General features: G+C 43.2%; 1 protein-coding gene and 1 long non-coding RNA gene across 5 annotated transcripts; one reads left to right on the forward strand and one right to left on the reverse strand.

Moving 5' to 3' along the window:
• Window positions 1-781: 781 nt before the first annotated feature.
• Window positions 782-25,006, reverse strand: LOC105687207 (midnolin-A). 4 transcript variants are annotated; one of them, XM_048648832.1, is made up of 5 exons: window positions 24,030-25,006; window positions 21,157-21,244; window positions 3,000-4,274; window positions 2,000-2,300; window positions 782-1,735 (listed from the first exon to the last, which is right to left on the reverse strand). In XM_048648832.1, exons 1-5 carry the CDS (start codon window positions 24,515-24,517, stop codon window positions 1,482-1,484), a joined length of 2,406 nt encoding a protein of 801 aa, XP_048504789.1. In that variant the 5' UTR covers window positions 24,518-25,006; the 3' UTR covers window positions 782-1,481. The 4 variants fall into 4 exon arrangements, with proteins under 4 accessions (XP_048504789.1, XP_048504787.1, XP_048504788.1 ...); XM_048648830.1 differs by having other exon boundaries at window positions 1,964-2,300; window positions 24,030-25,005; XM_048648831.1 differs by having other exon boundaries at window positions 782-1,732; window positions 1,964-2,300; window positions 24,030-25,004.
• LOC125499711 lies at window positions 13,839-17,395 on the forward strand. Its single transcript, XR_007276678.1, has 2 exons — window positions 13,839-13,969; window positions 17,183-17,395. It is a non-coding gene; the product is annotated as an uncharacterized LOC125499711 (long non-coding RNA).
• Window positions 25,007-25,155: the final 149 nt, after the last annotated feature.

Raw genomic sequence — 25,155 nt, forward strand, 5'->3', positions numbered from 1 at the left:
TAATCAAATATTTTATCGGAGGAACTAAGGGAACATCTTTAGACAAATAATGTAATCCACAATGCAGCGGCGGGTGTTTTGGTTCAAAGGCGAGCTTACTACTAGACACGCACAGACACGACACTTACCTATATATTCAATTATTTCTATATTCTATCGAATCTATAGCTGCTTGGTTGTCGGAACGACACAAAATTGGATTCTACTATAGCTTAGCAAGCAATATTATTTATTTTGGTACTTGATAAAGTTTCATAAATGTATGTTACAATATTGAGCCAGTTTGTAAAACTGTGTTTCATGATAATAGTAATAGTAGTAATAATGATAATAATGACAGTGATAATAATGATAATAATAATAATAATATTAAATGATAAAATAACCATAAAAATTCAATCTAACCTAACTTAGATATTGATAATAATCATAATAATAGTAATTATTATTATTATAACAATAACAATGAAAATAATAATAATAATAATGCTAATGATATTGACGGTATTGATGATAATAGTAATAATATGGTTATTCAGTAACTGACGAACGTAAAGAAAAACGTGTAGCATCAAGGCCACCTTGCAGGATCACCTATCTACTTGGTTGCAGAGTACCCTGACTCTCTCTTCTCAACAGCTAACAAATCTTATATGTTAAATAATAATTGTAATCGTCTACGACGAAGATGGCCCAAAAGACCGCATACATATCCGCAAAGGCAGAGAAAACGACTCGGATTATGTTTCGTTTTTTTTCTATTGTTTAGTTTTTATTTCTGTTTTTTTTTTTTTTTTCTTTTTTTAATTATGTAATTATTATTTTCTTTTTTATTTATTTAAACTCATTCTGATTAGTTTAATTATTTCAGTATTATTACTCTAACTGTATTATTCGCTTCACGTATGGTTTTTTTTTCTTCTCTTTTTTTTTCTTCTCTTTTAAATATTAAATATGATACAAATCACAAGTCTCATTGACCAAATGATTATGTATGCATAGCGATTATATGGGATAAAGATTATTAATTACCGTCGATAAACGCAATTACGGATGATCTTTATATTCGATACAATTAAATACATCAGACCCATCGCACGCTATCATACTTTTGCACATTTTTGAAATCTCCTCTGATATCGCGTTGTTATCTTATTTTTTTTTTTCTTGTTTTCCCTCTCCTCAATATTTGCCATAATTGTCATCCCGATAATATATACCTATAATATTTGACAACAAAATTTCGGTTTGTTGCGCGTTATTATTGTCACCTAATCGTTTCAAAGAGTAAGGTAATTAACTACAGTGCATACAACGTAAGAATAGCGTTTTTAATTAAAGCTTGGCTCAACGTATCGTTACGCGTTGATGATAAAATAATAGAGAAAAAACAAAGAAGATTTATTCGTTTCAATAATTTCTAGGGCAACGTGACGTAGAGGTACGACTGAGTAAGAATACGATGAAAAATAACGACGAACTCAAGCTACTACTGGCTCAGGACTACAGGGCTGCAATTCTGGTTCACTTTGTGGTTCCGCGTTCGTGTTAGAATTTGTCGTAGCCGAGGTGGAAGTTGTATCTGGATTGGGAGTTAACGCTGCCCATTGCGTGGTGTAAGGCGCGGCTCTCGCCTGTCTCCTCGCTTTTCTTTTCGCTCTTCTTTGCTCCATGACCAATCGTAGCCGCTTCATTTTTCCTTTCGTCGCTTCGTTCTCTTTCGATAATTCTTCTGCTAATTCACCGGAAATTGGGGAGAAGAAACAGTTAAAAAAATAAATCAGGGAAAAGGTAAAATCATGCAGCTGCCACTCTGTCGCGAACAGCGTCGAGTACGAGTTATGCGAGAACAGTTCGCAAACATTTCGTCAAAATGACGAAATTTATGGTGAAAGTTTGTTTGTTTTTTTTTTTTTTTTTTTTTTTTTTTGTGAAAAATCAACGGATTACAGAAAATACTGACCCGTTGTATAGGTGGTTGTGGAGATGCCGTGCTCACCAGATGCGATAGTCGTGGTTGTCGTTGTCGTCGTGCTGGTGATAGTCGCAGTTGGTTGTTGTTGTCTATTTGTTGCATGCGAATGCCTGTGATGATGTCTGTAGTGGCCAGCTGTAGCGGCGGGAGTTGCGCAAAGAAGATCGTTCAATATGTGGATGATGGTGCTGATGTCCCGTTTGGGACGCCCGTGACGATCCTGAAGAGCTGGATTTAGGGTGCCGCTGAATGTCCCCGAGTATACTCCTTTCCCATGGTGATGCATGCTCTCTATTATCGCCCCTTGTCTACGCCTCGCGTTTTCCTGATCATGAAAAATCTCTAACACTTTAGTTATTGAACAAAAATTCAAATGCCAATTATGGCCAAACTACCTGCGGTACCAATTTGGAGGGTTGCGCTACATGTTACAAAATATACATCGTCGTCGTACGCATCTGAACGCTTCCTTTTTTCCTTGTTCTTTCACTTTTTCTCTATCTTTTATCGTTCGCACCTAGATAATCATACATCGGGCGTTATTCCAGTCACTCCATAACTAAGTGGACGACTTATCCGACCTGAACAATGTTAATTCAGAGCCAGTTCCGTAAGAGAATCGAATAAATTTAAAGAAATCATTATCGGTGTTCAATGATAGTGTAATTCTTTTCCAAATGAAATAATGATAGAAATTACGAGATACCGTTAGTTGACTTGAAATTTTTCAATTGTAAAATAAATTCGAAAATTATAGCTATTCGATGGACGGATATCGCACGCCTCAGCTTCTGCATGGATCGAATAATTGTAAGGTAGATAAAATCGAGTTACATAAGACGATTGAAATAAGTAAAATAATCATAAGATTCCTATTTCTTTCGTCACGTTTAACGTGGATCGAGAATAATAACGGAACGTTGTACAGAAATTACGTAAAGATGTATCGACGAGAGTTCATCAAGGGATTATTTTTCTTTTCTTTCTTTTTTTCTTTCTTTCTTTCTTTCTAAGTAATGTATACCTCAGCGAGTTCGACCCGCGAAGTGAGTACCTCAGAGGAAAGTTGCTTCAGCGTCTGTGTGAGATTTCTCGATGCCTCTGCGAGTGCTCTGGTGTCGAGTGTGGCGGTTGGTTTTCCTCCGTCCATTAGGTTGTTTCCGTTCGGACTCTCGGGTGAATTGCAGCTCGTTGCAAGGCCACCGTCAACCCCGGATTCTTTGTTGCACTCGTTTTTTCTCGTGCTCCGTTCCCCATCGTTTTGGTGTAGATGGTGTAGCTGTTGTTGTTGTTGTTGTTGTTGTTGTTGTTGTTGTTGAAGCTGTTGTTGTTGGTGGTGGTGGTTCGTGCACAATTTCTTCTTCTGAGGTGTGCCTAATATTAAAGGATGTTGGTTGTTTGTTTCTTGGGAATTGGAGGTATCTGACGAGGTCGATGGCTGTAGGGGATCGAACGACAATAATTTGTTCCTAGAGTGATGGTGACTGTGGTGATGGTGACTGTGATGGTGATTGTGATGATGGAGGATACAGGACTGTCGGCTCCCGGACGTCAAGACGGGGGAACTCGCTGATTTAGGAGACTGGGCAGTCGGCGTCGACGATGGCGAGGACTGCGCGGAGGGAGGTGGCGACGGGGTCGGTGAGGCGGGTGAGTCTGTCGTGCAATAATGTGTACGTGTAATATGCGAATGTTCCATACTTGTGGGGCTAGCTGCTGTTCTAGGTGGTTTCCCGGGTGCCGCGGTAGCAAAGGAGGTAGTCGACGAGGACGATGACGAGGACGACGAGGACGAGGAGGAGGAGGACGAGGAGGAGGAGGAGGAGGAGGAGGAAGATGAGGACGACGATGACGACGATTCGATGGTCGTTGTCGTCGTTGTCGTCGTCGAGGACGATGACAAATTTGAATTGCAATTAGCGGCAGCCTGCAATACCGAAGCTAGGCTGCTGATGAGGGACGAGGTTCTCGCGGCCGCGGTGTTCGCCTGGAGTTTCGAAGGGGTCGTGGATTGCCTCGCAGCGGTAAGAACGGCGGATCGTCTACTCTGTGTCCCGGAGTTGTTTCCGGTGTTTGTGCTGGTCGTCGTGCTCGTTGATGTCGTCGCCGACGTCGTCGATCCCCCGGGTCCGTTCGGTGCTGCCGGTGTGACGGTTGACAACTGCAGCTGTATCAGCATCATGTGGTCCCCTAAACGCATCGTGAGATTCAACGGTGCTTTTCCCGAAAGGAAGTCATTCACCTGAGAGTCGTTGAGGCTCTCCAGTGCCTGCATAACGCTTTGTTCCGGTCGCTGTGCCTGAAAAATCCAAAAGATCAAAATAAATCAACGGGTACTCCACGCGACAACCTATAACGCGCGATACGCATTTCTACGATGAAAATTATTCCATTGACACCGCCGATCGCTGCGAGAGCTAAAAATATCGCATAATACGACAATCTCCCTTCGTTTCCATTGTAAATTTACGGAACGTTCGGTGGTTACAGAGCTGTATACGATTTTCCACCCCTAGGCCTCGCAAGGGTAGAGCGCCGGTCCTGCGTCAGCTTTTACATCTCTAGCCGCGTATAGCTGCGGTACGTGGGAGAGAAGTTTGAGATGTGAAGGAGTCTCGGGGCCGGCCATGCATGGGATGAACTCCCCGTAGCGAGGAGAAAAAGGAGGAGGACGAGGAGGAGGCTTGTGGGCCCGGGTTTTGTTGTCGTGGTGGTCGTACAGCGAAGGAAGCGTGGTATCTGTTGGGGAGGTAGGTATGGGTAGGTACGTAGGTAGGTAGGTAGATAGGTGGGTAGGTATAGGACTCTGTAATGTTAGCGACGCGTAGCTCATGAAAGGGGGGGTCCTCTCTGCCCCGGGCAATCAATACCTACACACTGGCCTCGCCCGCGAGCCTTCTTGCCTAGCCTCACCTGACCCCCTGCACTGCCACGAATTCTTACTCACCCCATCCGGCATCCCATCTGGCGCGACCTGCTCTCCCTCTCTCCTTCTCGCTCTTTCTCATTCCCGTTTCCACTCGGGTTCTATCCCTTCCTTATTCCTCTTTTCCTCGGGGAGAGTTCATCCCCCCCCCCAACCCCTCCCCCCTTCTCCTCCTCCTTTCAAACTCCTCCCGGTCGTTCTGTTCCGAACTCGACGGAAACTCGGCGCGGCGATGCACGCGGCATAGCATACCTATATGCATATACTGTATACACGCGTGATGCCGACGCGACGCCAGTCGCACACTTGCTCATCGTTAATCGCGAAATTAGGAAGAAACGCATATATCGTGCGTTGATCTACAGATATTCAAGAATAATCTCACGAAAACGTTGTCGAGTAGCAACCGAAAACAACCCGCAGCATCCGCAAATATTTTCCATTTTCTCGAATCCTGCGCACAACTTTATAAACCCTATAGCAACTTTTTGATCAAACGTTCACCCCTTTGCTCCCGATATTTTCATCCCGTACGTCGGTGGCTGGCATCTTCGCGTGATACCTGACGCATACACATACGTGTGGATATGGGTATATATGTATTTTACGAATGCATGTAGAGGTATATAAAGGCGTACAAAGTGTAGGTGTATGTAACGCAATACCAACGAACGCGGAACTCGACGCCCGGAGGTAACAAAATGGCGTCGCGATCGTGACGGGGTAGATTGCGTCAACGTCAACGAGCTGAGACAAGGCAGTTGTTCGAGAGTGCCTTTTCCCTCTTCCCCGTGTCCCCTTTCCGCCCGTTTCGCTTCTTCCTGTCTCTCTTCGCGGCGATTTTACCATCGCTCCTTTATATTATTTTTTTGCTCCCCCCCCTCGATCCCCCTTCCATTTTCTTCGGGAACTCTTGCCGATTATCGTCGTCGTCCTCGTCAGGAGTTTAACGTACGACCGATAATATTGTTGCAAAAATTTTTACGGCGTCGACGGGCGTTGAAAATATTTTCAAATCAAATTACCATAAGCACGCTCAACTTATTGTTAACGCTGCAGGTATATACGTATAACGTGTACCCGTTGCACGTGTCGAAATTCCGGAAACGTTTCATTTCACGAGGCCTATGACACGTGCGCCGTTGAAGAGCGGTACAAAGACAGCGGAGGAGGAAGAGCAAGGGAAACGCGAGTGACGAAAATATGTTTGCGACAAAATGCAATTCGGAAATAAAACGGAGCGTCAAAAACTACGAGGTACATTAAAAGGAATAAATAAATTAGCGCGCAATTACCCGGAGGCATGCGACAAGTACAAGTAAGTTTCGCATCAGCGAGCGTGCGGGTTGGTGCGTTTGATCGATCAAGAGAATAAAAATTGCGCAAAAGTATACGTTGAACGCACCTTATCAGACTTTAATTACCGGCGTCTTTTATTTTTTTTTCTTTCTCTCTTACTCTTTGGTGCAGTGTGCAGGTATAATTTATTAGCCGAGCAGTAATTTCAGTTAAGATGAAAAATTCCCGCAGTACTCCGTAGAAATAATACATCCATAAGTTGAAATGTGCGTGAAAACGCGTCAAAAAGACGAGAAACAAAAGGAAAGCCTGGTCGGCAATAAAACCGAAAGCGTATACGCACAACCGAAATTAAATGTAGGTATATACAGTACAAGTGTACGAATACGCGAAGAAATTATTCACGAAAGTTAGTCTAATCATATAATTATATTAGAATCTATCCAACGTCGTATGGTATACACGATACATTGTACGTATCTACGTACGTATAATACCAATATCCATAATTTAGTTGTTACGAACTTTCGCTTTCGAAAATATAATTCTCACTTTTGATCGTCTGTACATTGCGCGTACACTCTACTCGCGCGTTCGTTGAATGTGATGATCTCTTTCGATAAAGAAAATCGACAGGATTACGTACGAAACTAATTGTAAGCCAATAATAAGGAATAAAAAAAAAAAACGACGAAATCAATCTCTAGAAAAGCATAAGTGCGCCGGTCGATTGAATTGGGCATAAAGGTGATAGAAGAGTACAAATTTTTCCTGACGCATGGAAGAAAGCGCAAGAGTGAAAAGGTAGGAGATACAGAAACGATCTCTGAGCAAGGAGACCACAACCGGCCGACCCACCCACGGGAACGGATATATACCTGTCCTCGCGTACCTATCCCTCGCTCTCTTACCAGCGCCGTAAAACCAGATGAAAAGAATAATGCAAGGAGAGAAAAAAAGCGGGGGATGAGAGCGGAGAGAACGAAAAGAAGAAAAGAGAGGAGAAGAAAAAAAAGAGGAAAGAAAAATTGGTAAAGTAAAAAAGACGCTCGCGATGCACGCCCACGGGTACCGGCTACCACGCTACCTACTCCTCTCTTCTTCTCCCTTCTGGCGTTCGATAATCCGCCGTATAAACCGCGATATACGCTACCGTGTGCGTGCACACGTATATAACGCGTACACAGGTGTGTAAAATACCACACGTGACGTGACGCAGCGTACCTACGGGACCGGGAGAATAAGGATGCTGGATAAACGGGTGGGATGCTCGACGATACGACGCAGCGTAACGCGACGTAACGTATCATCGCGGGCTTGCGGAGGAACGTCCGTTCCCCTTTAAAAAGCTCGTGGAGCCGGGACACGCTGCTGCCGCAGCAGCGAAACCAAAAGCCGTAAATGCGAAGCGCAAACTGTAGATTGAAAAAAAAAAGAAAAAAAAAAGAAACAAAAATGGCGACCAGCGTCGCACGTCGTTCGTTGTCGTCGTCACGGAACCGATGATTACGATTACGAGGATGACGACGCTGAATAGGATGACCGCGATCATCGACGTGCGGGAAACTTGATGGCTGGCTGTCGCGTCGTCGCCGAGAATAATCGTGAGGAGTGCCGACAGAGGGAGTGTCGTAGTCGGCGATGTGCAGTTAAAAGCCAGGGGAGACGCTCGGCGTCGCGTTGCCAACTGCAGTATGTACGTACCTTACATGTGTTGGACACGCGTATATACGTATATATGTATGTACGTACGAAGTACATACGTAACACACCCCCCCAGCGGATAGAATCACATGCCAACGATAAAATGAAACGAAGTTTCGAAACGGCGGTGGTAGATACGAATTTCATCCGGTTTGATTTTGTCTTTTTTCTCACTTTTTTTTTCCTTCCGCCTCTATCCATTCATCCCGGAAATACGCGCAGTCTACGCGTGAGAGATATTCGTAAATTTTTAGTACTGCAGGAGCGTTGAAAAAAAAATCAAATAAACAAATAAGTTAGGTGATAAAAGAGCGAATAAAATCCATCGAACCATCAGCTTGAATGTTGCGCTTTAAAACAAACCATATAACCGTCGCAGTCGCTCTCACGAGTTAGTGAGAAATCAGCCGGTGTTTTATCGATCGCCGCATGAGATGGGATGGAATGGGATGGGTTTCAACACCGCTCGCTCTCTTCGTCTCGCAATTTTCCTTTTTCCATTTTTTACCTCTTTTCTGACACGGTTTACACAGTTCGCGGTAGTTTAAAGTAAAGGGTTGAACTAAGTAAGTGAGTAAGTGGGTGAGTAAGTAGGAAGAAAAATTTCCCATTGATCTTCCGTCTTATCTCGTTCGAAAGTGGTGATTCTTTATCTTTTATTTTTACTCGAACGTATCGCGGGTAAAAAAATGGAAGAATGGAAAAATCAAAGGGGGAGGAAGAGAGAGGGAGAGAGAGCGAGAGAGGGTGAGAGGAGCGTAAAGAGATAATCAAAGGTGTTGGGGGAGAGGGGGGAGGCATAGAGAAATGAGAAATAAAAAAGACGAGAAAGAAGACCTGCAGAAGACGAAACCTCATCCAAACCTTGTTGCCGCCGCAGCAGAGGGTTTTCCTGCCTACCTTTCTCCCTTCGTCGCTCACCCATATCTAAACTAACTAACTAACTAACTAACTATTCGTTATATACTTTCATATTACATACCATACACTCGTAGACATATATATATATATATATATAAATATATACATAGATAAATTGTTTGTATGTACAGAACTACACCTAACGGACTTCCCTCCATGTACAATACCATATCGTACTTCGCGGACTTCACATCGACTCGCGTATTTTATAACTAAAGCTACACATGTATGTGTACGCGTGAGGAGGAGAGGCTGTGCGTTTTTATTGTGGAAAAAAACTTATGGTACAACAACGCGTCGTTATCGTCATCGGTGTGAAAGAAATGAAAAATTTGAACAGCGCGACGAAAGTAAGAATAGAATAAAAAAAACAATCGCCTTCGAAGGACTTTTCGCGGATCCGTTCGAAAACGCACTCTCTAGATTTGTTCGTTATCATTATCGTCGAACAATACGAGTAATTCGTCGTAAATACGCGACCCTGAAACTCTAAAAAAAAAAAAAAAATCTGCAGTGCCAACAATAATCGCAATAACGATATGCTTCGATTCGTACGATAGTTCGAGGGCAAACTTATCGGTCCAAAAACGAAGAGAAAAAAATTTGGACATTGTAACCGTGTCGTTGAATATGGAGACCGATTGTAAAAAGACTTCATTTCCGGCCCAGATATCGAAAAAGTCCAGAGAGGAAAATTGCAAAAATTGGGATTTCAAGTGTATCCCTACGTATTTCGATTTTCGGAATTCTAATCCGGAAGTCACATTGATCTATCTATAAAACTGAGAGAGTTATCGCCAATTTATAGCGGTTTTAGGTGGTGCAACGCAGCAGCACACGATACACCACGTGTTTCCGACACCCTACCGACCATTATCATCATCATCATCATCATCATCATCATCATCATCATCGCCATCGTAGTCACCAAACCCTGTACGTCGCAGTGGGCTTTACCTGAAATATGATCGAGCTTAACGGACGTTCACGCACGCATAAATACCGCTCAAACTACGCGGGGTATGTACGTGCATCTATGTAATAAAACGCATATGTACCTACGCACATGATCTTTATCGCTTTTCGCATGTATGTATAGGTAATACGCGACGACGTATACACGCGATAGGTACATGAGACATCGTCGTCGCTCGAGGAGTGATTTTTTAGAATGAAAGAGAGGAAAAAAAAAATTTGTATCTTCGCTCGGTACCTGGTTCACGCATTTTATAGCGTGAATCAGGGCATATGCAAGACCCTCTGAAATTTTCTCTTCGAGTACTCCTTAGCACCGTCCAACCACAATTGGGGATCAGAGGCCGGTGACTCTGGGCTCGACGATATCGATTTTGATAAAGTAGTTTTATTTTTTTTTTTTATCTCGTTCGCCATAGATTCTATTTTTGTTCTAGGAGGTGGTGTGGGGGGTGGTGGTGGCGCGGAGTGCGTCTCTAAATTCTGTGTGTCTCTCCCTGGCTTCCACGGTTATCGTCGTTGTTCCCCTTATTTAGATTTTTTGTAATCGCGATGGGGTCGGGAGGGAAGAGGGATTCGAACCCGCGACCTCCGGGTCTACAAGCCGACGCTCTATCCACGGACCTATCCAGGTTCCATGGATTTTAAAGAATTCAATCTGCCTATTTCAATACTTATGTACTTTGTATATGACATTGGTTTCGACGACATCGGGCTCGAAATTATTATTTTATTCATTTGAGAGAAAAGATAGGAACAAAATAAGCGAAAATTTCGAAACCATCATATTTTATTTATTTACTCTTTCTTACCTCTACGAGTAAAAATATTGACAAAACATTGACACCTGCGTGTACAATTATATAGAAAAAATAAATTGTCACATCTACCAAAATAGATATTCACAGAATTCTTTGTCACCGTTGTGAAAACTTTGAATAAAAACTGTCTAATTTTACCGGTTTGCGACAAAACTTACGCAATTCAAAGACAAAAAAGAAAAAAGAAAAAAAAAAAAAAAAAAAAAGGGGGGGCGAGCGAAATTTCGTTACAAAATGTTATCGTTATTTTTCATCTAGCTAATCGTTAGAATGTACTGCTATGTAGTTACTACCTCCCGGCTTACCTACATCTATACTTTGAAAGCGTGAATAAATACCATTATTTGAAACAAGGTTTCGAAAAGAATAGAAAGCAAAGTAAAAAAAAAAAAAAAAACAAATTTAAAAAAACAAGAAAAGAAACGGAAATGAGTGAAAAAAAAAAATAATAAATTAATAGAATTCGTGTGTAGTGTCACCGAGGTATAAACGCATAAGGTAAGTATCTACGAGTACATAAGCGTACACCAAATAAATAATACTCATAGTTATAGAGACTCCTGATTGTACAGTTGTTAAAATTAGAACATGACCTTCTGGTGAACGGTTGCTACGATTAGCTCCAAGTTGCGCACTAGTGAGAGTATATAGAAGAAAGAAGCAAAAAGAAAATGAAGATAAAAAAAAACAAAAAAAACGAAAAACCGAGTCAGAAAATAAAAAAACCACCTCCGGCACCGAGCACCGTACATACTCATATACCTATATGCACAGTACCTGCTGTCGTTGCTTGATCTCGGATTATACGGACGTGTACATACAATGTACACGATCTAGTACATGGGTTCGGTTAGGCATGCACACGGTTGTCGGAAAAGTCAAATGGGGATCTGGTTCCGTTCGTTCGATGGTTCGCTATCTATTAACAGCGATTTCAACGCCAGCGGAGAAACGCTTGGAGAGGTACGTGCAACAATATAACAACAATAATCGTCGTTACCGTCATTATCATTATTCTACGATCGATAAAACGCACGACGATCGGATTACACATCGATAGGGATAAGCCGGGGAGAGAGAATTGTAACGATCGATCGACGCCGCGTAGCGTACGTACAACGTACGACCGGAATGACCGAGGGATTTGAAAATTTGATCGCTAAATAAATGTTAGAAGCGGCGAATAATGGCCATTTGTTTTTTTTTTTTTCTTTAAATATTTTTACATAATCACGGCGCGAATCTTGCCCGAAGTGAGCTCGCACACCGTAGTCGACCCAGTTTTTCTTTCCACTTGCTTTCCATTTATGGCTGGGAGATCGTTAATTCGAGTCGATAACCGTACGCGGCTTAGGAGGGAACGAGGTGTTGGATACATACGTAGGTATTCAGGTAAGGCGCGTAGAGGAGACACGCGCAAAGAGTATTTGTAAAAATTGAGAATTACCTAGCGTCTGATTACCTGCAATCTGCCGCCGAAAATTTCGTCTTTCGGCCTACCGGCAATCGCGGCCGCTGCGGAGTGGTCAGTTTCCACGTAGACCGTTCGGCGATATTTATTATTGTCCTTGTCATTTATCGAGCAATTCCCACTTTATCCGCGAGAAACTAGCTCGATAACTACATACAATTACGCATACATTGTGGGACACCACACCCATAAGTAAGTACACGTGCGGTAAATATATACGTACGGTTGAAAGGAGCCGATCGCGATACGTGAAAATGAAGGAAATAGAGGATAAGCTTGTTGTACGGAGAGTGAGCGAGCAGCAGCTGACCGCGAGCAAAAGAAAAAAAAAAAAAAAGAAAGAAAGAAAGAAAGAAAATCGGGGAAAAATGAAATAAAATGTGATATACGGTGTAAAGAATAAAGGAGGATATATAAGTCTGGTGTGTGTGTGGGAGTCGAGAGAGATTCGACCCTCGCGCGCCCTCTTTTTTTTGCTTCTCTTTCGCTCGGTCTTTCTGTTTTTCCTTCTCGCTTCCTTTCTTCGAGATTCGCTTCGCTTCGCCTCCCTTTTTCTCGAGCTCCCCCTGCGCCGCGCGCGGTTCGCCCTCTCCTTCGCAAAGAAGACGAAGAGGAAGAAGCGATATGAGAAGGAGTATATATACATATCCGTCGCGGGTATAACTATAGGGTATACGTGAAAAAAGGAATACGAGGTGTTCCCCGCCGGTGCACCATCGCGGATACTACTACCGTTTTCGAAACGTCCGGCTATACGTGATCCCACGAGGCCCCGAATGATCCTTTGTTCGTAACTCGCGCATGGGTCAAAATTCGACCCGCCGTATTCCGCCGCACGACGAACCACCAACCACCAAAGGAATAAGCAGCTACTACTACTACCACCGAGAAAAACGACCGACCAGGACCCGTTATGCGCGCCCTGGCAACCAACGAACGAGTCGGGGGACCCTGGAGGAGAATTTTGTCGACGACCGAGACGGAGACGACGAAAAGGAGACCTCGAACATTCTCGAACCCCGGGGGACCGCGATCTCGTGCCAGATGCTATGTACTTCACAAATGAACGTACGTACGTGTAATACGTGCACGTTACGACTTATACATATCCGCGTGTTACACACGTATAGCGTCTCGAGGGGAATTCCGTGTGGAGATTTTCTTTAATCCCGGGATCAACTTCCGAAAGATTGGATCGGAAGTGCACGTAAACGAGGACACTGCTTTCCGGACGGAGAGGGTGCCTATCGTCCGCCGCCATTTTCTGAAACGTTAGTTTTTGCGAATTTCAAGTTACCGTCGCCTCGGTCTTTCGGAATTGTTTCTACGTATGTGTATACGACGATTTCGGTTTGCTCGATGCGGCGGAAACTGCAGCGGCAGCAGAAGCAAGCAGCAGGTATAAATTTAGTGCATATACCGTAAGTTCCTCGCGTACGTGTGTGCACGTACGTACTGCACATACCACACGACGTACGACGTCACTCGTATAGGAGTAGTGGTGCGATCGCACACACCTCCGCTCTTTTTACGTACACACGGATACGCGGAGATGAAGAAAAAAATGAAAGAAAGGTACGAAGAGGCTATATTCTCTTGCGGGTTTACGTCGTTCTTTCTGTGTGGGCGTGTTGCACCGCACCGCCGCCGTTGCACACTCCGTATAGCGGGGAGAGCTAAAAGATGCGGCCGCAGGCCCGGGGCAAACGCCAGACGTCGCGTTCTTCTTCTACTTCTACTTCTACTGGTCGCTTTTCTTTTTTCACGTTGCCCTCTCTTTCCGACGTCAATCAGCCGAGGAAACTGTACGGACTTGGACGGGGACGGAGGAGCGGAGAAAAATAAAGAGGAAACAAGAGAAGAAGCTGGGACGAGAGGTAAGATGGCTAGATCGCAGTCCGTTCCCTCCTCCACCTTCTTCTTCTTCTTCTTCTTCTCCTTTTTCCTCCGCTCGCCCCTTCTCCTCTTTCCTATTCTACAGTATAACCATCGCAGCATCAACCGACCGCGTATTCTCCTGCACAGCAGGTGATTTCGTCCTTGATTCATGAACGTTGAACGTTCCAGCGGTTCTCCTACTACTTTTGCGGATGCCGTTTCTGCCGCGCGGCGTTTCTGCTGGGTCGCATGTAACATACTGCGCCACATTCACGTCGGTATAAATACACCATATGTAATATGCGTCCGTTTGTATGTAGGTACAATATGCGCGTAGATGATACATACATACATACATACATACATACAAACATGCATGCGACACATGTGTAGTAGATTACAGCAATTTTGCCGGAGTCGGAGTTGCGGTGGTGCAATGCGGAGTTGTTTGAAAATAAAGGATCCGACGTATGTGTAAATATACAGACGTATATGTATACGTGTACGTCGTGCAGTTCGGAGAGACTTCTTCCCATTCCTCTGCGCCGAAAAGAATTTTTTCTCAAAAGAATTTTCTCTCATTATCGTCGCGGCTATTCGCTGTCGCCATTTTTCTCTTTCCCTACCTTCAAAAGTACACATCTTTTCACACACCGATACCCATAAACCCATTTGCGAAGAATCTCTCAATGAGGATCCCGATAACAATCGATCGCTTCCAAGTTTCTCGTCTCGGTCATCCTGCGGCGCGGTGCAGTTTTCTTTTCTTTATTCTTCACCCATATCTTTGTTCTTCTCCTTTCATCCCGTAGAGATTGAGAAAAAGAAAAAGAAGAAATTCCCGCATTACCCGCGAGGATTTCTGAAGCAAAAACGGAGGAGCTGCACGAATTCCTGAATCTCTTTAAACTGGTTCGTTGTAGGCATTTGAAGAATGAACAAACGCATCGACCTACATGTCGCATGTCCTTTTATCCGTAAAAAATAAAAAAAATAAAAACTATTAGAAAATTTGACGAAAAAATCATGGAATGTTCTCCTTATATTCGCAACTTCGAAGAAGGAAGAAAAAGGGAACGTATTACGCACGAATAAAATTAATTTGCATGAATTCCCGTTTATACGTATGTATTATATAGCAAACGTCGACAGAAAACTCGCAGCATCGGAATTTAACGCGTGGGTAAATTTTCTTTTTCTTTTCTTTCTTTTTTTTTTTTCTTTTTTTATATGACGCCTGAGTTTCAATGTTCACTTCTATACGTAGATTATTATCTATACGTAAACGTATAAATATATGCTTTTATTTATTCATCTATTTATTCACCTATGCAGGAATACATAACACCTATACACGTATGCGGACGTATTTATACCTACATGATATAAATCCAGACAAAATCTATACACATTGGATCATTATATCATGCTCAATAAAAAGAGAAAGGTCTGGATATAGATATGTATGTACACGGGTATATATATTGTATGTACATAGTATATAGTACATAATACATAATGTTCACCGAATTATCCGACTGAACGGATGATTGATCGATCGTAATCGATACCATAATTCTCAAGTTCCTTTACAATGTGTATACCGTTTAGCCGAACAATTTTATCCCTCCTATATACTTATATATATATATGTATACGTATACCTAATACATAGATTCCCAATTGTCGTCGTCACGCGAATATAAACGCGAGCAAAACTGGGAGGAGCGGAGTATCGACATGGCGAATGAAAAAAAAAATAAATGAATAAAATAAAATAAAATAATGACAAAAAAACGAACGTAAATTTTTCTGTACTATATTCTTCCCATCATTCCACTTACCATTGTGGCGATAGAAAAAAGAAGAGAAGAAAAAAAGAAATTCAATTGAAGAGAAAGCTTTGCAGATTGTATTACGCCTAAATAGGTCCGTTGTATAAAATTTGGCGAAAATTTGCATCGCCTCGGAACACCTAAATATATCCATACATATGTAGAAATATACATACGATAGTTATAACGAGGAGCGAAATACTTTCACGGATAACTTAATTAGGTATAAGTGTGTAAAGGAACAAAAAAAAAATGTTTGGTGTTTTAACGATTTATCGGCGTCGCCGCATCGGCCATTTTGCCCGTATCGATTTTAGCGGTTTTTTTAATTGTATACCGTATCCGTTTATTGTCACGAGGTATACGTTGAACAATGATTATCAAAATTAATACGTAGAAAAAGAAACCGAGCAAATAAAAATATACCGAGAACGGGAAGGGTCGCGATCTTATTGGTCAAATAAACGCGCGATTATACCGATTAAAAAAACGTTTTCGCACACATCGGCACGCCTATAATCCGCGTACGAAAAAGTATAACAGGAGAGAGAGAGACATCCGGGGCGAGAGCTAAGTCGAAGTGTACAGTAAAAGACGATAGGCCAAACTCACTTTCGTCCCGATTCACAGTTTTAAAATTTCACCGTTACACGCTACGCGGCTTGACGTAATCTTAGATAGTAGTACAAACCGGCGACGACTCGTTCCCCTTCGCCCCCCCCCCCCCCCCCGTCAACCGCTTTGGAAGAACTATCTCCGCCCCCCGCCCCCCACCCCCCTCTCTCTTTCTCTCCTATTTTTCTATTTCTCTTTCTGCCCACGACTATAAACTACTGTACACGCTGCGGGGGACTCTTCCGATCGCACCGCGCACACAGAGACTTGCGGAGTTGCACGACTTATAAATAAACGTCGTACCTCCTGCTCGCGCGTCCGACGTTCGAAATTTTTTATCATCCTCATTATTATTGAAAACTTGACCAATTAGGTGACCATTTCGATCCGATGGATAACGAATATGGGTACACGTGATATGCGTGCGCTGTACGGCGCACGGTATTATAGAATTAAATTGAGTTTGTGCAACTCTATGTGTAACGGATGTGTTACATCTACGTAGTACACGTATACAGGTGAAAATCCGGTTCTCCACTCTCTAAATTTATTTCCAGAATTAATAGAGCCGCGTGCGTACGATTCCGAATATACTTTTTTCTCTTATTTTCTACTAAAATTATTACTTTTTATCTTATTAGTTTTTATTTTATCTATAAAATCTGCGACGTATGCAGGTACCGTTACGGTTGCGATTTACATACATATTTTCCCTTCTTCTACAAATAAACAATCGACCGATAATATTTCTATTCTTCGTAGAAATGGTCGCAGATTGAGATACACGTGGATGAATAGCCGCCGAATGGGAGGGGGAATGAAGACGTCATAATGTACAATACGGATGACGTCAAGGATCGCGCGTCAAGATGATATTAACGTAGATACACGTTACACGTGGCGGCACGACACACGTGAAACCTGCAGGTGTACGCCTCAAGTGATATGATGTCCGTTCATTTCGAGCAAGAAACGGAAAAAAAAAAAATATGAATCAAAAATAAAATCAAAAATAAAACTGAGAAGACGACGAAAAAGTATAGAAGAGAAAGCTGACTGTACGGTGAATCCCGCGAGCGCGAGATAAATATTTTCATCGTCATCGCCGTCGTCATCCTCGCGTCGGAATTATGATACAGAAATATATTATACGGCCGATGATGGCGGCGATGACGACGACGACGACGACGACGACGACGATGACGGTGTTGAAGAACTATTTGGTCACAAGTGCGTGTGCCCCGCTTATAATAAACGACCGTGGAATTGACGAACAGTGGGTTCTCTGATGCGAGATCGTAAATTGAAGATTGTAAAGTACACAGAGCGTGGCACACGTACACGTTTCGTGACTAATGAAATGAAAATTGTGAGAAAAAAAAAAGATATGAATTCTGTCGCGTACAGACGCTATATCGTTCAAAGTTTTAGTTACGTTAAGATTTTCGATTTTTACCTCATGTTCTTTTATTGTTTTTCTTTTTCATTTCGTTTATCGTTAACTGAAATTCCAAATTCTAGATTATTTGCAAAAGATAGCTTAAAAAAAAAAAAGAATAAAAAAATAACGTCAACCAGTTTTTCGTGCGATTTATTCGAGTCAGTGAAATTTGGTATGTATAAAAAAAATTCTTCGATACATAAACTGACCATAGACATGCCGCATCGATCGATTAATTTTTTTTTTTCATTCATTTATTTTAGGATGGTACAAAATCGAGCCAAGATTCTGATCCGTGGCAAAGATAAGTGATATTTATAAACGTACATCCTGTTACTGACCTACCTACATGACCTACGATTTTGAGATATTCGTCCAAAACATGAAAATAAAAAGCAGAGCGAAAAAAAAAAACCAACCGATTTACGAAGTAGGTACGCGAAGAGATGATTTTCTGAACAAATCTAAGGAGGAAAGAAAAAATGATGGACTCGGTACGATCTATAAGGCGACGCGACCTGACCTAGCCTAGATCAGTCCGAAACGGATCGACTCGTCTACACCTGTGTCGGCTTAAGTAAAAAATGAAAGAGTGGGGGAGAAATAGGACGAAAAAGCACGTCAGACGATTTCCAGATACAGAAGATTTCGCGCGACATCCACCACCACCGGTGTGATGATCCAGGAAATAACGCGAAAACCTGGAATCTGACTTTAAGAGGTCAACTTGACGATGTGGGCTAACTAGCGGGATAACATTACGAGTATACATGTATAGGTAGTACGTAACAGTTGTACGTTCTACAATTTCTGACCTTTTTTCTCAGGCGACCTGAGGGAAATCTATCGATCCACTTCGATTCTATTTCATGTCATACGGGGTGACTGTTTTTGGCGAATTTACGTTGCGGAAGAAGCTGTTGTAAATTCTGATTCCGAATCCGAGCAGTTTTGTCGCATTTTTTTTCTTATTTTAGCTTTTCTCTTCTCACTTGCGTTGCAGACAAAAAAAAAAAAAGAAAATTTATACGTATACCACGGATACACCGGGTTACGTTGTTACAATACTTGCGACACCGGAAACCGCAAGGGATTCAAACTAACCGCGAGAAACCTTAACCGAAACTTCAATTATCTAACTTTACAAGATTGTCCGAGACCGGTATAAGTCGTAACGAAAAACTATTCCGTCGCCTAGATAATACGTCCCACCACGTCGGAGCAAAGAAAACCAAATTCCCAACGAATTTATACGACTCTATCCATCCGGTCATACGTGACGTCATAATTTATGATGAAAAAAAAAAAAAAAAACAAGCATGGCTGGCTGGCGTGGAAAAAAATCAAAGGGGAAAAAGGCAGAGATTCTGTATAAATATTTACAAACGCGCGACAGACTAGGAGAGCCGGTATACTCGGGAAAGAAATAACAAGAACAGCGCGATCGCAACGTCGCGCGACGCCATGACAGGCTCGCGTTGAGTTCGATTTGAATTTCGAAGAAAGGTATAAGCAGCAGCGGCAGCAGGAACGACGGCGGTGACAGAATTAAGAAATAAACCCGAGGTAAAACTGACGCAAATCGACCTACGTATTTCCATAGCCCTTGTTTTCACCCGGCGTATTCCGCTACCGCCACCCCCGTTCATTTGCCACCCCCGCAATGTCGTCATCTCCCTTTCCTCCGCGAAACCAACGAAGCGAACAAACCAAGCGCGGAAAAACAGGAACGCTTCTCAACATGCGAGAGAATTATTACAGCCGATTCCGGAGAACCCGCCATCGCCATCGCCATCGCCATCGCCACCTCCTCCACCTCCTCCTCCTCCTCCACCATAGCGCGCGTTTCGTATTACCATACAATTGCAGCAGCAACGAACTGCCCCAGCGTCGTATTATGGGCCTCTGCGGAAACGAGGGAACCATTTTCATTTATACAAATTCAAATACGGGTATATCGATTCCTCTTTTTCATACGATAAATAATTGAACGTCTCTCGGCCATAAAATGTGGGCGAGATCGGGAGCTATTCTCGATTCTGTTACAAAAACGGGAACCACCACCCCCGCGACAATTTATCGCACAGCAGATTCCTGCGTGTCACGTTCGAATCGATGCGGATAGCTCAGAATCCGCAGCGCGAGGCGAGCCTCCGAGACCTCGGGAGCTTTTCGATCGAAGCTCATACGACGTAGACGACGTACGAAATAAGGCGATGCAACGCGAGGCAAAGCGACGCGTAAAAGGCTCGACGAGGTAAGAGGCGATGTGCAACGCGATGCGATGTGAACCGAGTCGAAGCGGCGAGGTGTGTAAAGCAGAACTGTAAAAATAAAGCGAAGGAACATAAAGTGAGGTTATGTGGCCGAGAAACCAAATGACCCGACCAGCGGTATCTCGGCGTACGAGGTAACGGTCCTCCTCGTCCTAGCCCACCGCCGACTCCTGAGTAACTTCCCGATCGTTTCTCGACGCCCGCGGAGCGTCATGAGCTGAATTTTTTCCTAACAAGCCCACAAGTAAATACCAATGGCCACGATATATTTAAATTCACAATCGGTTTACGCCCCGGCGCTTTAATCGCAAGGCCAAACGTGGGTTAAAAACGACAGACGTTAGCACTCCGTTTGTCACCCTTCGAGAGCCAACCCCTTATTGGGATTTCTTATTTTTTCTTATTTCCTTCTTTCGACCCTACAGCAAAATAATATCATCAGATGAGACTCTGAGTAAGTATTTCTCAAACTTATGGCCAACTGGAGCAAAATCAAAAAAAATGTGAAGACTCACAAGCAAAAGAAAAGCGAAAATCTCGCATCTCGGGTATTTTCAAATCTCTTACTAATCATGTGCTTAAGCTCAAACCAAGCAGGTATAATCTAGGAGTCATTGAAACACCCACGTATTTACGCATCGAAGGTCACAAGAACGTAGAGAGAGAGAGGGAAAGAGAGACGGACCGAGACAGGAGGAGTTAAGCATGAGAATCTCATCTTTACCATACCAATTATTGATTGATATTTCTCCTATATGGTATTAGCGTCAACGATGACGTCAGAGAATTCGAAGACAAACCGTCTGTGTGTCATCGGAATATTTTTCATCGTTCGCACCGACTGTCAGAGATAAATAATTTCAAAACAAGATAAAAAGAAAAAAAAGCTTTCGAAATTATTTCAGGAACAAAGCAGACGTGAAAATCGACTCGTTGAATTTTATCGGGGTTCCTGGCAGTCGTTCGTTGGGCGACACAGAAACACCAAATTATTGTGTAAATTTTTCAAGTATACTCACGAGAAGGCCGGTTTCCACGCTCGGTAATAACGTGAGTCGGCTTCCATCTTGAAGGTGATTTTCTTGCAACGTTCCTTCCCGTAGCTGCCTGTGGAAAGAAGGAAAAATTGTTTCTTTTCAATTTTGATCGATCAAGATGCAAAACCTTTCGAGAATCGTCTCGGATATTTTTATAGCTCGATCGGAAAAAAAACGAAACGAGAAATTCTCGACCGGTTTTTTTTTATAAAAAACCACGACTTTAACGCAAACATGAGAATCGTAATTTCGCAGTCGCTAGACGCCAGACGGTCTGCTGAGATTCTTTCTTGCAATTCTCGTCGTATATATATACGACTTTGGGAACGATGTTTGAAGAGAAATAAATTATCGGTCGGTTATATACATATCGATACAATACGAATTGAAACGAATGTCTTTGAAATACGAGGAGGTAACGATAATAATCCTTCTCTTATATTGTTATTATTAGGCTGCAGGTGTGACGCGCCAAACTCGTTAACAATGAAGATCAGTGGCCAGGTGTCCTATCTGCATCGTGTACGACGTGGTCTGTACATAAAATTGTTTCGCGTACCGACAACGAGGGGTGCAATTTCATTCAATATACCTTCGAGGATCGACGAATAAAAGCTAAATATGTCCCTTGGACAGCAGGTGTCGATACTCGTTTCGCTGAAAAACCTCCTCAAAGTTTTGACGATTTTTCGTCTTTCGTTTGATCAGACTTTTGTTTTTTAACGCAGCGCCGTCTGTTTGGAGAACGTGTTGAAAGAATACGAAGAAAGTAATTAAAGGAATAACAAAAGAAACGATGTAATCGAACGTGTGATAAGATTGCTACATTCTTTCGTCGCGTAGCCTAGTTTTCTCAATATAGATTGCGGCAGAACGCGGTACGTGTGGAAGAAAATTCAAACTAGAATAAAATAGTGAATTTCAACGTTGCCGCGCACCTGATATACATCTAAACGGTTATATTGTCGTCACGGACAGGTGGCCGAGAACGGTTGTCCAACACTGTTACAGGTGCTAACTAACCATGCCGTAAAATTCCGACTTCTAACTCGATCGATTCCATCAATTACCGGCAGTAACCGTAATCGCGGAAAAAAAGTGGGGGACGAAAAAAAGGAGAAGAAAAACAGTTTGAATTACTATTGAAAATCGTCGAGACTCCGTAACGACGGCCATCTCTACGTGCACGCGGTAAAGAAATTGAACGACACACGTTCACTTTACTCTATGATCGTTAGCAAAATTACTTCGGCCCACGTTCTCGATGAAGACTTTTCAGTAACCTCATGTCTGAAAAGTGTCGAACGGTTCGAAAACTCACGACGATAACGTCGCGAGGTTGTATCCCCGTTTGGAAAAAGAAGAGAAAAAAGAAGAAAATGATAGAAAATAGATAACGGAGAACGAACTCGTCGGTCTCCGGAGTCGAAAGCAACGCTCTATTACGAACAGTAAAACGTAATTGATAACGCGTAGATTATAACGCGTCGAAGCGATGAAATTTTCGAATCGAACTCCTCGAAACATCGATGAACTCCTCGTATTTCCGTAGATAAATAAATAAACCGACGCGTTGTACGATTCGACGTATATCCGTGTCGTGGTCAAACGTTGTCTGCTCGTCAAGTTTTTAACGACGAGATACATACATATTCTCAATGATTATTATCGTCAGAGGACCAGTTTACGCGTATAAAGGGTGTAGCCATTAAACTAAGCGATATGAAATAATGTTCCGGAGAGTCGAGTCGCGTTGTGTAAGTCAGTCGCCCCCGCCCATAATCTAAAACCAGCTAGCAGCAGGCCGCCCTCCTTTCATTATTCTTTTCGACTTCTTATTGTTAATATGATCGCGGAGCTCGGGCGACAAACATCACGGTGCTCTGAAACGGGCAGCGCGGAGTAGGAAAACACGATAGAGAGTGACGACGACGACGAGCTAAACGACGCGACGTATACATACGTGCGACAGCTGATCTCTGGCTGGCATTCGATATTGCAGCATCAGCAGCAGCACCCACCAGCAGCACCGGGAACCTCCTATTTTCCTATCGCTGCGATGGAGGCGAGAACACGCGCGAAATTGGACGAGACAAAACGAGCCACGATACGTGTGGTGTGAGACGAGATGATACGGACGTTTTCAATACGTTAGATAGCGCGTAACGTGTTAACGGGCGAAAACAATTTGCATAATCGTAACTACGTACACGCGCGTCGTGTGCTATTTTGTAATTGAGATAACTTCTCACTTTTGATCGTCCGATTTATTTTCCCCCTTCGCCTCACCTGAGCCACGTGAACGGCGAACGATCGAATAGTTTTCAATATCTCGGGGCAAGTGCAGGTTTCGACTGGCGGATGAAAAAAAAAAGGAGAAAATTCTGGGGCGGTAACGGGGAGGAAAAAAAAGGGCAAGACCTCTTGTAAACCGTAACCCGGTAACAGTAATTGTAACCGTAAAGCGTCGGTAGGACGAAGATAATTATCTTTCGAGATAAGACAGACGTGAAAAATACACGTGTCCGTTTGAAGTTGAACAAAAAAAGAAGTACACGTGCACAACGGTTGTCCAACAATGAGAAGTCATCAAACATATACTTATATGGTCCTATATAACACACGTATTTGGCGAACATTTCTATGACCTCGGACCCTACCTATATGGTGCGTTTTACTTGTCCTGTGCCTAAAGTCATAAGTAAGATAGCGGAGTAAAGAAACTACGTTGAGGTCGATGACGAAATCCGCAAATTTCTAATCACATAATATTTTGATTCGGGCTCGATCCGGTCCAGGCTTAAAGATTAATCGAATTGAACATGGGAGACGAAAATGGGCTTGTTATTACTCACCTCTCTCGGTGTAGTAAACAAATCCGCTCCTTGGCGACCTTTAACTTCTTTGAAATCATTTTCTTCAGATTTTCGACACTTTCGGTCCGGTCGACGATGAGATCAAAGTGACCGCCCGTAGTGGGGGTAACGCTGATGGTGATTTCCTCGGTATCCGCGGTGACCACGGCACAGCCACACCCCGGCGGGGACGAGGAGGATAAGGACATAGACGGGGACGGGGACGGCGATGGCGACGGAGAAAGAGAGGGCGACCTGCCGTCCCTTCGCGACATCGAGGAATTTTTATTTACAGATGACGTTGTCGTCCTAACGCCACCCTCCGGTTCGAGTTCGGGATCTAAACCTGATCCTGATGCTGATCCTCTGGACGCCCCCGTGCTCCCGGCCCTGCTGCGACCTCCGTTGCCGTTTTTTGAACCATTTTTATTACCGCTCTTAGCGGTAGCCGCCGTCGTATCTGACGGCGTTCCCGAACTGCTATCCATTGTTCGTTCTGCAACTCCCGCAGAAACAAGAACGGGCGTAGAACGAAACGAAGAGCAACCAGAGTGAAAGAAAATAAAATAAATAAATAAAGGGAGGACCAGGGACGAAAATAAGAAGTCCAAAGGACCGAGGAAAGAGGAGGGCGACCGGAGGGAAAGAAAACAAAGAAAAAAAAAAAAAACTTCGCCCGAAACTTTAGATTCCTTCACACTGCTGCACAGCAGCTCGGCACTCTTTTTTTTTTTTCAATACATGTATAAACGAAACGTAACCATAAACTCCACCTCGTGTTAAAGCGAAAACTTTAAACACACACTTTCGATTGACGATTTTATGTTACGTAGTATTATATTGTTATAATTTATATTTATCTTATTATTATAACTATCACACGATAACACGCGAGGGAAACACACCTCAATCAATAGTCAACGCACTCACCGGCCCGCCCTCGGCTACTTGAACCCTGCGACTAAAGACCCGGAGACCCGGACGGAATCCCAGACCCAGGCGTCGGAACTACCCGAACGCAAGGCGAACACCGAGCTTGGATTGACGAATGGATATGGCGACCGATACCCCTGGCGCCATCCCACTACTTGCGGACGACGAGCTTTTCGTACGATGCCCGTCACCA

This window comes from Athalia rosae, chromosome 1, assembly GCF_917208135.1.
Source record: "Athalia rosae chromosome 1, iyAthRosa1.1, whole genome shotgun sequence".
Taxonomy (NCBI): Eukaryota; Metazoa; Arthropoda; class Insecta; order Hymenoptera; family Athaliidae; genus Athalia; species Athalia rosae.

Coding starts and splice junctions, on each gene's coding strand:
- LOC105687207 (XM_048648830.1), bottom strand. CDS start 24,517: ATGGATAGCAGTTCGGGAACGCCGTCAGATACGACGGCGGCTACCGCT. Junction 2,301..2,999: donor CGCGGGTCGAACTCGCTGAG/GTATACATTACT, acceptor TTTCATGATCAG/GAAAACGCGAGGCGTAGACA. Junction 1,736..1,963: donor CACAACCACCTATACAACGG/GTCAGTATTTTC, acceptor CCGGTGAATTAG/CAGAAGAATTATCGAAAGAG.